At 37.8% G+C, this 14,073-nt stretch overlaps 1 protein-coding gene across 7 annotated transcripts in view; it reads left to right on the top strand.

Annotated features, from left to right (window-relative positions):
* The window catches only part of OSBPL1A (oxysterol binding protein like 1A), a 147,132-nt gene extending 133,216 nt beyond the window's left edge, over positions 1-13,916 (top strand). For all 7 annotated transcript variants that reach the window (XM_014780265.2, XM_087439075.1, XM_087439077.1 and 4 more), the window contains 10 exons: positions 101-235; positions 1,267-1,364; positions 2,220-2,402; positions 4,046-4,153; positions 4,868-4,957; positions 5,197-5,323; positions 7,915-8,031; positions 8,633-8,756; positions 10,048-10,138; positions 12,668-13,916. In XM_014780265.2, the coding sequence (XP_014635751.1) occupies positions 101-235; positions 1,267-1,364; positions 2,220-2,402; positions 4,046-4,153; positions 4,868-4,957; positions 5,197-5,323; positions 7,915-8,031; positions 8,633-8,756; positions 10,048-10,138; positions 12,668-12,770 (1,176 nt within the window). In that variant the 3' untranslated portion in view covers positions 12,771-13,916. The remainder of the gene's footprint in view (positions 1-100; positions 236-1,266; positions 1,365-2,219; positions 2,403-4,045; positions 4,154-4,867; positions 4,958-5,196; positions 5,324-7,914; positions 8,032-8,632; positions 8,757-10,047; positions 10,139-12,667) is intronic.
* The last annotated feature ends 157 nt before the right edge of the window (positions 13,917-14,073 follow it).

Raw genomic sequence — 14,073 nt, 5'->3', positions numbered from 1 at the left:
TCTGTTACTTCTTTTCCAGGAACCTGTTATCTGCACATAGCAACAGATAAGTTTGCTGTGTATGTTGGATATCACAGTTTCCAATTTTCTCGTTAAATAGGAACTATCCAAGATCACGATGCCAGTTATATTTAATGAGCCTTTGAGCTTCCTACAGCGACTCACTGAATATATGGAGCATACATACCTCATCCACAAGGCCAGTTCATTTTCTGATCCTGTGGAAAGGATGCAGGTATGTGTCAAGCAAGCACTGGAAGAGGTTTAAGTCTTAGAGACTTCTCTGCTACCACAACCCCCCACCCCAAACACACATACAGAGAGTTAGTGTTAGGTCCAATATGAGGTTGGGAGATGTATTAAAACTTAGTCAGTATGTTTGGAGCGTCCTCTGCATTCCTTCCCCCTGCCACCCTCTAGTCAGAGTGCCACCATAGTGGAAAGACCGATGAGAATTGCAAGAGAAGCAGAAGATGGTCCATAATCAAACCTACATATTGCTGAGCTATTTCTGAGTCTTCATTTTAGAAAGTAGCATTGTGTTAGAGGGAAAAAATTCAACCTGTCTCCTTTCAGACTTTCTCAGAGTGTTTACAAGAAGGGATGAACACACACATACACACATAATATGTTTATGTTTATCTGTGTATATTTGAATATACACTATAGGTTAAAACAAAAGACAACAAGGAATTGCACTTTTTTATTTTCTTTTGAATAGAAAATGTTTATGTGATGTATTTGGATGGGCTAGATACAGGCGAAGTATAATAGATACATTGTTCTCCTTTAAACAAAGCAAGAGCATTCTAAATGGAATCTTTCTGTTTTTTCGTTTATATTAAATCAGCTTGGCCCAATCTCATTGGACTTGATACCGATTTTAGTTTTCTTTCTTCTCCCTGATCCTAAAAATGTTGTACTTTTTAGAAATTTTAAAGGAATTAAAAGTAATTTTGGGTTTGAGTTTTTTAAAAGTCCTTGAAAGAATTTGTAGCACTCTGAGTGTTATAAAAACCATGGTTGAGAATGATACTATAGGAAGAAAGACTCAGAGTAATTTTCATTCTGAATATCCATGTTTGCATATTAAGTTGCTAGAGCCATATTAAAAATCCAAAGAGATAATTTAATAAATAGACCTATTTAAAAAGTAATAAATCCTCAAAATAATTTTGTAAATTACAGTCTTCAGCAAAATTTCAGTTCCTGAGAGACTGAGGAGCAAGCTAGGCTGATTGTAACTCCTAATGCTTTGTCCCCCAGTGTGTCGCTGCGTTTGCTGTATCTGCGGTTGCTTCTCAGTGGGAACGCACTGGAAAGCCTTTCAACCCACTTCTGGGAGAGACTTACGAATTAGTTCGGTAAGATATTTTGCTCTATTACAGATTGTTAGTTGAATTTGCATGATTTATATAGCTTTCAAAATGAAGAGGAAAAGCATACATATTTTGAGTATCATCAACAACAATTTTCTATAACTGGAGCAAGTTAACATATTTGATGTTTGTTTCTATAACACTTATTTTAGAGACTGTCAAAAATATAAACATACATAAAAATGTATCATTATAAAAAGTAATTACGAGGATTTCAGTGTTCCTGATCATATGGGATTAATGATCGTCCCTTTTTCCTTATGTGGGTCATAAGACATGATTGGGACTTTTTTATAACCATATGAAATATACTAGCATAAATTTATACTGTTGGCGTAAAGGCAGTGGATGCATCTACAAGTGCAGTTCTGTTTGCCTGTTATAGCCTGCTTCTTGTTTACACACAATTGGGGAATTCATGCAGCTTTATTTTTTCTGAATCTTCCTCTTCTTCTCTGCACAAGTTTTGATCATATTTATTCCGTAGATGTTTGGAAGTGGACTCATTAGATTCCTCTATCTTAATACAAATGGAATGATAAGTTTTAAATTTACGTGGCTAATGTTATGAATTTGTGCAAATCACCCAAATTCATGTGGGTGTTCTTTATTGTAATGTTCAAGTAGCTAGAATTATAATAACATTGGATTTAGTAGTTTGGGTTGCATTTGTACAGTTTCTCATATGTTGAGTTCTTTTATCAGGATGATAAAGAATTATTTACTTCGTCAAACCTGTTTCTTTAATACTTTAACATTGCTTGTTGACTGAAATGATAATAATGTACACATTCCGTGATGAGTTAATTACAACGTTACTTTTTTTTTTTTAATCTGAAGAGATGACCTTGGTTTCAGACTCATCTCGGAGCAGGTCAGCCATCATCCACCAATTAGTGCATTTCACGCTGAAGGATTAAACAATGATTTCATCTTTCATGGCTCAATCTATCCCAAATTGAAGTTTTGGGGGAAGAGTGTAGAGGCAGAACCCAAGGGAACCATCACCTTGGAGCTCCTTGAGTAAGTTGGAATCCAGCCATTAAACTCTTTTCATGTATGCCTCCTCATAAGTATATACACCTTCACACAGACCTGACCTTGCTGTGCAAAAGCTGGAGAAAAAGAAACAGCATTTATAAAGCGTAAATTATCTATCTCCATGTAAAAGACTTTGAGAAACACGGCAATCACCATTGTTAATCAATCTGGGTATGTATAAAAAGTTTAACTTGATGTTTGACTGTAGCATTTGGCTCTATTTTAAGATAGAATAGAGTTAATCACTCCATGACAGTTCGTATGAAACAGGTTTTCTGTATATCATGGTGCTAATGTTTTGTTAATCTTTCAAATGAATTCACTTTGAGAAATATTGAAACAACAATTATGTGGCACATCTTAGACCTTAGGTAAGTTAGAAGTTCTCTTCTTTGGCAATAGGAAAAAGATTAGCTTTACTAAAATTCAAAGGCAGTTCCAGTTCCAATTAAGATAGAGTAAGCACACTCTAGCCAATCTTTTCCATGGATTTCAACTAAAGACCCTGGACAGAAGACAGAAAGCAATAATCTGAGGACTTTGAAAAGTAAATAATCGCAGGCAGATTGGGGAGAGAAATAGAAACCTGAAGACCAATATGGCAGTGAGTTTCCTGGTTTTATTCTCCCCCCGACCCTCCCGCCCCAATATCTCCATGCTTAGAGTCAGAGCAGCCCAAATCCCAGAACTGGGCAGTGGAGGCAGACAGAAAAAGTTCCAAGAGAAACCCCCTCTTTCTGGTTAGTGGACCTGGAAAGATACCCTCTCAGGATGTAGAGAGTGGGGGATATTCTGTTTGTTTTTCTCTCCTAGCCTTGCCCCAAAGCCAGCTCTAGGACCCACAGCTACATACCTTTAGTGGTGGTGGCCACAGCAGTCACACCAGTACCTAAAACTCAGAAAAAGTCTTTCTCTGGACAGAGGAACTGGATAAAGAGGTCTCTGTGGTCCAAAGAGTATGAGGAGAATCCTTGTTACTTTTTTTCTCTTTCTTTTCTCTCACCTCTTTGTCCCGGTCGTGGGAAGTGCAAGACAGAGCAGAGGCTGAAACCGCAGCTTGCTGGTCAGCAGACCAGAGGAAAGATCCCTCTAGTCCCTGCGAGTTTGGGGAAAACCATAGAGCGGAGAGAGCGCAGAAAGGGATCCCATAAAGCTGTGTATGAGATCCTAAGCTCATCCTTATGCTCGAGCATTGAAATGACCTGAATTGTTTTTCCTTTGGTGAGCTGGAGGGCACTTGTCTGGAAAGTGCTAGATAGGCCTTCATTTTTATTCTCTACCTCTAATTTATTTTATTTTTTCTATGTTTTCACCTAACTTCTGAATGCTTCAGATGATTGTATACATAGTTTATTAGATGATTAATCTAATAATCTGAAGTGTAGGGTTGAAGTTGTAGTATAGAGTGGAAGTATAGAGTTTTTTCCTTAACTGTTTGCATCCTTTTAAGAAAATAAGAGTAGTCAGGTTACACTTATTTTACTATGAGTTGACACCGATTAGAGCTTAGTTATCTCTAGCAGTCTGATTTGTTATCCTGAGTAGTGGCATTTGAGGCACATTTTAAACAAAATAACACTTCTCACCTATTTTTCTGGGTTTTGGTTTGAATTTTTGTTTTTTAGACACAATGAAGCATATACATGGACAAATCCTACCTGCTGTGTACATAATATCATTGTGGGAAAACTCTGGATTGAGCAGTATGGCAATGTGGAAATCACAAACCATAAGTAAGACACTTAGAGTACTTGTCTATCCCTTCAGTTGTCATCAAACAGTTCTAATTGGACTTCATTTTTTAAAAAAGCTCTGAGCCTGATGATAATGTAAGAACCAGGCAATAGAACTCTTGAGTAAGTAGAAGCCCATCCATTTAATGAATGGAATTCATTCAAGTTTCTAACTGGGGAAGACTGAGTGAACTCTGAGCTTCTACCGCCTCTGTGACTCTTAATTCCAACCTCAGCTCCTTTTGCTTATATTGTGTAGTTTGTATTATTCACACAGAGGGATGTGATGGAGTGGGAGGAATAGATGGAGTAGGTTCAAATCCTACTTTGTGACCTTAGGCAAGTGTCTTAGTCAGCCTGTGTGTCTCTTCTTATAAAGGCACTAATCCCACTCATGAGGGCTTCACCCTCATGATGTTATTACCTCTAAATACCGTCATATTAGGGATTAGGGCTTCAACACATGAATTTGGGGGGACATAAACATTCATTCCATAGCAGCAAGTCACTTATTCTTTATGAACCTTGCTTACCTTTTCTTTATGGCGGGTCCAGTACAAATTAAGGATGAATTTTGATAACTTCTGTATGGAGCCTGGCATGTATTAGAAAATTAGTAAACAGCAGCTGCTGCTAAAAAGGTTGTCATCGTCATTATTCTCTACTGCTTCTTCTGTATTGAATGATAATCTGAGCGTAATATTTTCTTCCTAGGACTGGGGACAAATGTGTGTTGAATTTTAAGCCATGCGGCCTTTTTGGTAAGGAGTTACACAAAGTTGAAGGCTACATTCAAGATAAAAGGTAAAGTTTGCATTTTAAATGTTGAATAGCATAGATGTCGTTCATGAAATAAAATGTCAGTATTAAAATCTGCTACCATAACCTAGGAAACAAGCATGCTAGTAAGTTGAAAAATCTTTCTTCTACAAGGAAATATCTATTTCTTTCAAGAATCTGATTCATAAGGATCTTTATTATAATATTTGATTGCAGCAAAACACTGGTTTAATTGTTGGCTAAACATCAATTTCTCTTGACAGCAAAAAGAAGCTCTGTGCCCTCTATGGGAAGTGGACTGAATGTTTATATAGTGTTGACCCCGCCACTTTTGATGCTTACAAAAAAAATGATAAGAAAAATACTGAAGAGAAGAAGAACAGCAAACAGGTGAACATCCTGTAAGGTGGTATGGAAAGAATCATTGGACTCTTAAATTTGTACCAGTCCTTTTGGAGGTGGCCTTTTATTGGGTCACAGTTTGACCTTTTTTTCCTTGTTGCTAATGCATGTAATTTTTCTCCTTGAATGTTTTTAGTGAACAGATAATCTGCCTTAATAGTGAGTGTCTGACATAATCTTACATAGAATATGGGTGTGTGCCATTTTTGTTACTGTGTGCAGTTACACATGGGGCTCTGAATTCGCATAGCTTTGGAAAGTCGGAGTTCATCTTAGTGAGACAAATTTTCTTTTCCTCTTGTCTGTTTATTGCATTAGAAGTTGAGATCATTTAAATATTAAAAATTCATCCAAAATTATCACCTACGTTTTCATGCTTATTAGCAGTTTTGTTGCCCTCTTTCTTATCACTAAATCACTGAAGTTGAGGGCCGGCCCTGTGGCTTGGTGGTTAAGTGCGCGCGCTGCGATGCTGGTGGCCCGGGTTCGGATCCCGGGTGTGCATCGAGGCACCACTTCTCCGTTCATCCTGAGGCCGAGTCCCGCATACAGCAACTAGAAGGATGTGCAGCTACGACATACAACTATCCACTGGGGCTTTGGGGGAAAAAATAAAATAAATAAAATCTTTAAATCACTGAAGTTGAGACCCCATAGTTAAGGGAGTCATTCCTGGGCTGCTGTCCTTCTCTTATTAAGCTGTCTTCCTCATGGGACAGTTACTGTCCTGATGGAATCTCCCATATGTGAGGTACATAGCTTCCTGCTGCAGGGCCCCATGGAGGCTCTAATGTTCAACAGACTCCTGTCCCTTTCCTCCAGGCAGAAGAGTTGAGAGCTGAAGAAAGATTGCACCTGTTTGGACAGGAAGTATTTGAGAACTGATTACTTTCCAGTAACTGGCGTCATAGTTAAGAGCACAAACTGGGTTAGAATCCTGTCTCCACTGTTCATGAGTGGTACCACCATAGGCAGATTTCACACCTTCCCTTTGCCCCAGTGCCTTCATTTCTAAAATGGAGATAATAATAGTACCTACTTGAAAAATGAGTTAACAAATGCAAAGGGCTCAGAATAGTATCTGCTCATAGTAAAGATTAATTCAGTCCTTTCTGCTCCAAGCACATCTGAGGACTGGTGACCTAAGCATCATCTGAGAGTTTGCAGGCTCCCAGGTTCACCTCAGACCTACTGAATCACAGTCTCTAGGGCTTTTTGGGCAATTCTTACGCATTCGAAAGTTTAAGAAGCTCTAGTCTTCCTCAAAAACATGACTTTCTTTGTAAATTGAGTTAACCGTGGTCCTCGGGTGAGAAGTGTTTTATTAAATGACCAGAGCATACTGCTTTACTGTGGCTTTGGCTCTTTTCTTTCTTTTTATTTCCCTTCATCTCACTGTGCACAATTCTGCTTTCCTCCTCACATCCCATATTTCCCACCTGCTTTTCCTTCATTCTGGGAGGTGCCCTGACACTTCACTGCAGCTGTTAGGAAACTGATGGGGCTGGAGAAGGAAATGTTCCAGGATCCTGGGAGCCCTGACACAAACTCCTGGGCAGCGGCTCCAGCTAATATGAGGCCATCTGGCAGAGACAGCCTCGCCAACACATGTGTTGCCCATCCTCCTTTTACGGAGGGGAGGAGGAAGCAAAGAAATTCCAGAAAATATCCCTCATGTCCCATAAATCCCCAGTCAATCTTTGTAGAAAAGTGCCTTTGCTCCTTGGAGAGAGAAATTATTTGCACACATTCACTTCTTGTCTTGTCTTTCTCCTCCCAGTGTGTATCTGGCTACCAGAGATTTCTGGTGTTCCTGAGCATACTCAAATGCCATGGGAAGTTTGTTATCACCTCCTTGCTGCTGTTCTTTAAACTGTATATTTACTGAAAGTGTCTCACCCAGTAGTTCTAGATTTGGTAGCTGTGTGACATTGGGAATATTACTTAACCTTCCAAAGGCTTAAATTCTTTATATATAAAACTGTGGTAATAATATATTTTCATAGGTTTATTATGTAAGGATTAAATGTTTGGAGAGCTCCTAGCATAGCTCTGCCTATGGGGGATAGCCAAAGGAAATGTTAGTTTTGTTTTGTTTTAACCTAACATCTTTTTAAATTCCCTTTTTATCAAATGCTTTCAGGATCTTTACTGGTTTTGTGTCATTGATAAATTTAGTTAACTGACTCAAGGATTTAACCTTTTCTTGTTCTGAGAATATTCCAGGAAATACTCAAATGAGTTATTCTGTCTTAAAAAAAAAAGCTTTAAAAACATTAAAACACTGTAGTAAAGAGTGAGTGAAGATGATGATGATAATGCCTGAATGCAAATAACACTAAGTGATCCAACACACAAAGCTCATGAGACTCATAGCACTTATTCAGTCATTCAACAAGTATTTACCAACTCCCTACACTGTGTTAAAAAGTAAGGATATAGGAATGAGAGAGTCATGGTGCCCCAGCCCTCATGCAGTTTACATTCTAGTGGTGTACAATAAATGGTGGTTATTTTATAATTTGTAAGTATATTCTTTTTAAAACATTTTAATTTTGTTCATCTGTTGGTTCTCCTAGATGAGCACTTCTGAGGAGTCAGATGAAATGCCAGTGCCAGATTCTGAAAGTGTATTTGTGATCCCTGGAAGTGTTCTCCTATGGCGAATAGCCCCACGGCCTCCAAACTCTGCCCAGGTGAGGCTGGGCTAGCTGAGTGTGGCCTCACTGTTCATATTCAGCTGTGATGGTGCTCTCTTCCCGGCACATGCAGGGCAGAACGGAGAAGAGGGCAAGTTGTCATCAAAATGCTCGTCAGTTGTCCCTCTGCTGGCTTCTCACCCTGAGACTCAGTTCATTCATTTTGTCCATCCCTTTTGGTGTCTGGCTGGAGAAGATACATTGGAATAGGATCTTTGGGGGCTTCTTTAATAAGTACTTAGGGATAAGACTGGCTCTCATTAAATACAGGTGATGTAACCTGTTCAGTGTAAGCCGTCAGATCCAGCAAGTAATTATTTTAATAAAGAAAAGAGAAAAAATGTTGATTTTGCTTATAGTGCTACTTCAAGTTGACAGTGATAGAGGATATTTATTGTGAGGCCTGCTTTGAGATACCCATAGGTGGTGCAGACATCAGTGTAAACCTTTAGATACGTGGTCTGAGAAAGGCTGATCATCCTTACCACAAAAGAGAGGAGGGGGCTCGTTGTCAAATCAAACCTATTCTACCTTCAGGGGTTTTCATTTTGCGTTATTCCTTGGTATCTATTAATTTGAAGGTTTTGCTTCTTTTTAGATGTATAATTTTACTACCTTTGCAATGGTTTTGAATGAAGTAGACAAGGAAATGGAGAGTGTGATTCCTAAGACAGACTGCAGGTTACGGCCTGACATCAGAGCCATGGAAAATGGAGAAATAGGTAACCAGCATCTGACGGTGCTACCAGTGAAGATTGATTTCTTTGGGGATGATGGTTTGTTTTATTCCTGATGATTGTTAGTGTAGTCTCTCTTAGAGATTTTTGAATTAAAATTCAATTTAAATTCAGTAACTTTTGTTTTAAATTTGGAAATCTGAGGTAGACTTTTTTAGCTCTTATTTATCATTTCAATGATACTCCCTGATAATTTCACTCATCACTTAATGACAAGAATACGTTCTGTGAAGTGCAATTTTGTCATTGTGCAAACATCATAGAGTGTACTTACACAAACCTTGATGGTATAGCCTACTATACACCTAGACTATATGGTGCTTATGTTATGGGACCACTGTCATATATGCGGTCCATTGTTGATTAAAACATTATGTGGCGCATGACTGTAGACTACATGTGGCCAGAGGCACGTCTTAAATGTCGGGGGAATTTGAGAAAATAATAGCATCTTTATCAACTTTAAACTATATTCTGCCTAATTATTTCACTACATATTTCAGGATTTATATATCACCTTGTGAGCCTCAAAGAAGAGTTTGGCATTCCCTTGGTTAATTATAACATTTTTATCTGGTGGTGTTCAATTTCTTCTAATTCAGTAGTTCTCAAAACGGGGCCAGTTTTTTACCCTAGGGGACATGTGGCAGTGTCTGGAGACTTTGGCTGTCACATCTGGGGAACTGCTACTGGCATCTAGTGGGTAGAGGCCTGGGATACGGCTACATGTCTTATAATGCACAGGACGTCCCCCTACAAAGAATCATCGGGTCCAGTATGTCAGTAGTGCCAAGGTTGAGAAGCCCTCTTCTAACTAAATTCTCTCATGCTCTCTTTGAATTATCAGTGAGACAATGCAACAGTATTTTGGAAAATTGTTTGAATTTCTTATGAATGAAAACTGAAGGTGCTCTGTGAAGTCTCACTAAGAACTTAGAAAAATTACGTACTTATTCAGTTTTTCCACCCAAGTTTTCATTGAAGCATTTTAACATAATTTTTTTGGCGTTAAGAATAAGGTTCCTTTTGGTAAATGCAGAGGTTGTTAGAGGCATAGGCTTTAGAAACAAATGACTGAGTTTCGAATGCCAGCTCTGCCTCTTACTAGCTTGGGTATGTGTTAAAATTTTAACGTGGTGTTTGACTGGGGAGTTTGTGTTTTAATAAAATGGAGATCACAGTAATACATATAGATGGTGCTTCTCTATAAAGTTATTGTGCTTAGTACTTCTCTACTTGTAGAATAACTGTTTTTTTATTGATATTCTTATTTTAGATAAAGCTAGTGAAGAAAAAAAACGACTTGAGGAAAAACAAAGAGCAGCCCGCAAAAACAGGTCCAAGTCGGAAGAGGACTGGAGGACGAGGTGCGTGGCTTTTCAGAGCGCATGGCTGAGCCCTCAGGCAGGCTGCTGTGTGTGGGCGAGGCGGGCTATCAGACACAGGGAACTGCAGAGCAAGGCCTAACAGAAGCCCTGCAGAGTTGTTCCTAGGCCTGAGAGAAAAATTATTTCCATTGACCAAGTATTCTGAAAGAATTGCATGTGTGAGAAAGAGAAGGGACTATTTGGAAAGTAAGGTTAAAATATTCCCACACAGTTATCACAGGTAAATATCAATTAAGCAGACCTTCTTCCTTATCTGGCAAAACCCTGTCCTTTCCATATATAACAGGGGAAGTGAAATACAGAATTACAAGTTTTGACATGGAAATAGGTTCAGAGCCATTTGCATATATTTTTATCATGTATTAAGGATATTTAGATAGTGCCTTTACTCTTCCAGACACAAAGGATTTGACATGTAATGGAAATATGATTTATATAAGGTAACATCTTGGATTCCATTCAGAAGTAGAAAGTGGGCAATCAAATTTCTGTTTTGAAAGTTTTTTTTTTTTTAGGAATCAAGAGTTACTTAGTTGTCACTTTTACTGAGTAATAGAATCACTTATAAATAGGAATAGAATAAAAATATTTTCTACCTTTGTTATCATATAACAGAAACCATTGTCCCATAGTCCAAAGTTATTAAATTTTAGAGCCAATATGGGCGTAATTTTGCAAACATTTCAGGAGATATTTGGTAGCCCTTTTGCATCGTAGAGAAAGATAATTATTAGAACTAGAAATGACCTTAGATATCATCTAGTCCAGTGGTTTGGGGACTTTTTTTGTTAGCATCAAAATCTTTTTTGCCAATAAATGCATAAAGAGTCTGCAAATATAGAACACATTGGAACAGAGCTGCTCTGGTTGGACGAGGACTGAGGGGCAAGGCCTTGGCACCCCTCACCTTCCCCCACCCTGTACATACCCCGGGCCCTAGAACTCGTTGGAATGCAGTTTGAAAACCACTGGTCTAGAAATCCCTTCATTGTACCAGAGGAAACCAAACACTGGTGTATGTCACTGAGGGGACTTGTCAAGGGCACACAACTAGTAAGCTGCAGACCTGTGATTAGACCCTGCACCTTCAGTAATCCAGACAAAGCCACATTGCTTTACTGTGTGGATCCCTTTTGAAAATTTGATACATTTTATCATTATTTCTAGTTTCTTTTGCAGAAAACCCCACTTGTACTGTATTTTTTTTTTTTTAAGATTTTATTTATTTATTTATTTTTCCCCCAAAGCCCCAGTAGATAGCTGTATGTCATAGCTGCACAGCCTTCTAGTTGCTGCATGTGGGACGCGGCCTCAGCTTGGCTAGAGAAGCGGTGCGTTTGGTTTGGTTACTAAAGTCTGAATAACATATATCTTGATCATTTGAAGTAGACTTTTAAATTTCCTAATTAGGGAAAAGTCCCAAAAGCTAAAGAATTTTTATAATAATATTAAAGAAAATTTGGTCTGATGGGCATTTACTGTATGATCCCTCAAGGAATTAGCCTAATCTGAAGGTTTTTTTTCTCTTAGGGTTTTTAGTGCTGCTGTAGTGATAATAAGAACATTTGGAACTTATGAAATAAATCTAATCTCACTCTGTTAAATATTTTTAGAAGCAATTTATTTGGAAAGAATGGCAAAGACATGTGAAGCTATTTTCATGAATGTTACTCTGAAAACAGTCATTTAAAAAATGTTGCACCAATTTGATTGTGAACCTTTTGAACAAGTGATTTTGCATTTCCATTACCTAAAGAAAGCCGAGACTGTGGGAAATGGGGTGACATGATTTTTAAAGGGCAAGAAAATGATTAGGGCAACTCTTTCTAGGATTAGATAAGACAGATTAGGATGTTAAAAGCTAGATGCAACCTAAGAATCCATATTGGCTTGGAGAAAATTGAGGCCCAGGAAGATCTGGACTAGATTAATTTCAGTGGATTATGTATAACATAGTATATTTGAAAAATCATGGTCTTTAAAATCAAACTGAAGTTTGATATCAGTTACTAGCTGGGGCAAGTTATTTAACTTCTCTATATTCAGCTCCTCATTTGTAAAACAGAGCATTATGAGTTTGAGGGGCATTTGCTCTGAATCAGGCACTTTACATATTACTGTAGATATGTTGTAATTTCCTTATCCTAATTCCTCATTCCTAATTGCTTAAGAGAATACCGTGTAGTGGAATATAAGGAATGGGGCTAGAGAATGAACAATTGGACAAATATATTGGTTCTCACAACCCTACTATACAGAAGATCCTGCTTTTGTTAAGTACTATTGCTAAATGCTTTGGAAAGTTGCATGGTATCACTACACCTTTTGGAATATTACTCTACATACATGCTCTCTAAAAACACTACCACTTCTTCAGTCTCTTTGGAAATCCTCAACTCACAGAATGAAGTGAACTGCTTCTCTAGGGAACCACTACAAGCTAGTGAAGCAGCACATACCCTGTGATTTCAGTTTCCCCCGTAAATCTTGTGCTTTCTCTTTAAACAGGTGGTTCCGTCAAGGTCCTAATCCCTACAGTGGAGCACAGGACTGGCTTTACTCCGGCAGCTACTGGGACAGAAACTACTTCAATTTGCCTGACATTTATTAAAATGCAGACACGTCAGGGTGTTTGGCTAATCTACAAATAAGTCTTAAACCTATGTTTTTTAATTTTTTTCCTTGGTTTCTACTCATCTTTTAAAAAAAAGAAGAAACCAAACCCACTCATGAGAGAACTTGCATTTCACTCAACAAAAGTAGGGCATAAGGTGATATTGGTGATGAAAGTCTTAGGAAAAATGGGTAATTTTGCTATCCAAACATACTTATTTGGAATACTATTTTATATAGCGGTAAGAGAAACTGCTGGAGAATATGCTTTTTATGGTTGCTGTTGCCATATTCACTGAAGGTTTATACCTAAATGTAACTTTGGCAAATGTAACTTTGGCTTTATGGAATTATAAAGTAATCCCAAAAGAAGTTATTTTGAATATTTTTATGCTGTATGCTTGAATGTTTTAGATGTAACTTTGAAATGTTTAGAATTCTCCTATACAATGTTTATGTGCTCAAATACAGAGAAGGTCTGTCATTTTGTAGAAACTACATTGAAAAGATGGCTTTTCATCATACTATTCCTGTCAATTTTACCCCCTCCCACCTTCAAAAAGAAAAAAATGTCTGAATATTCAGAAAGAATAGGTACTCCTGATTAGAAAATTCTGAAGAATTAAACTGGAAAAGTTATTTGATTTGCTTATTTTAGTGCTCTGAATTTACTTTACAATTTTCTATAATCAATGTCATTAGAATTAAAAGGTGTTTGAAGAGATGTATAAAATCTAGCAATTCACAAAAATGAAATATAGATTTTAATCACCATCATTACATAATGACAAACCTTTTTAAATGCTTCAACTTCCAGTGGCAAATGCCACCAAAGAAATTAAGTTGCACTCATGTATTATAAGTATCAAACTATATAAAAGGAGGTCTTGTGCCTTTCAAGTTTGCAAGGCACCTGTGTACTTAAAATATGTATGGAGACCTACTGTACAGTAGCTTTGCCCCTTTAATTGGGGTACATTAATCTTATGGTATTTATCCACCCAACAACTCCAGACTGAGATATTGCTGCAGGGGGCCTTAGGTAGCTACCAACCAGTAAATTATTTTAATTGCTGTCTTGAAGTTAACAAGTGTTATAATGAAATAATCTACCTGATGCTAAATAAAGCCTTTCGAATGTTCAAAAAAAGTGTGGTTTCTTTTAAACTTTCAAATATACTAGTGTTCCCACTTAATGCTATCCTAAATTATTAAGACTGTCCTTACAAAGAAGTCCTCGTGGTGCCGCAGTCCCCAGGGCCAAAGATAATCTGCCACCTAGCATGCACAGTGCTAAGTAG

This window comes from Ceratotherium simum, chromosome 14 (genome assembly GCF_057802395.1).
Source record: "Ceratotherium simum simum isolate JZ-2026a chromosome 14, ASM5780239v1, whole genome shotgun sequence".
Classification (NCBI taxonomy): Eukaryota; Metazoa; Chordata; class Mammalia; order Perissodactyla; family Rhinocerotidae; genus Ceratotherium; species Ceratotherium simum.
Note: the sequence above shows the minus strand (reverse complement) of the source record. Positions and strands in the feature narration are given on the sequence as shown.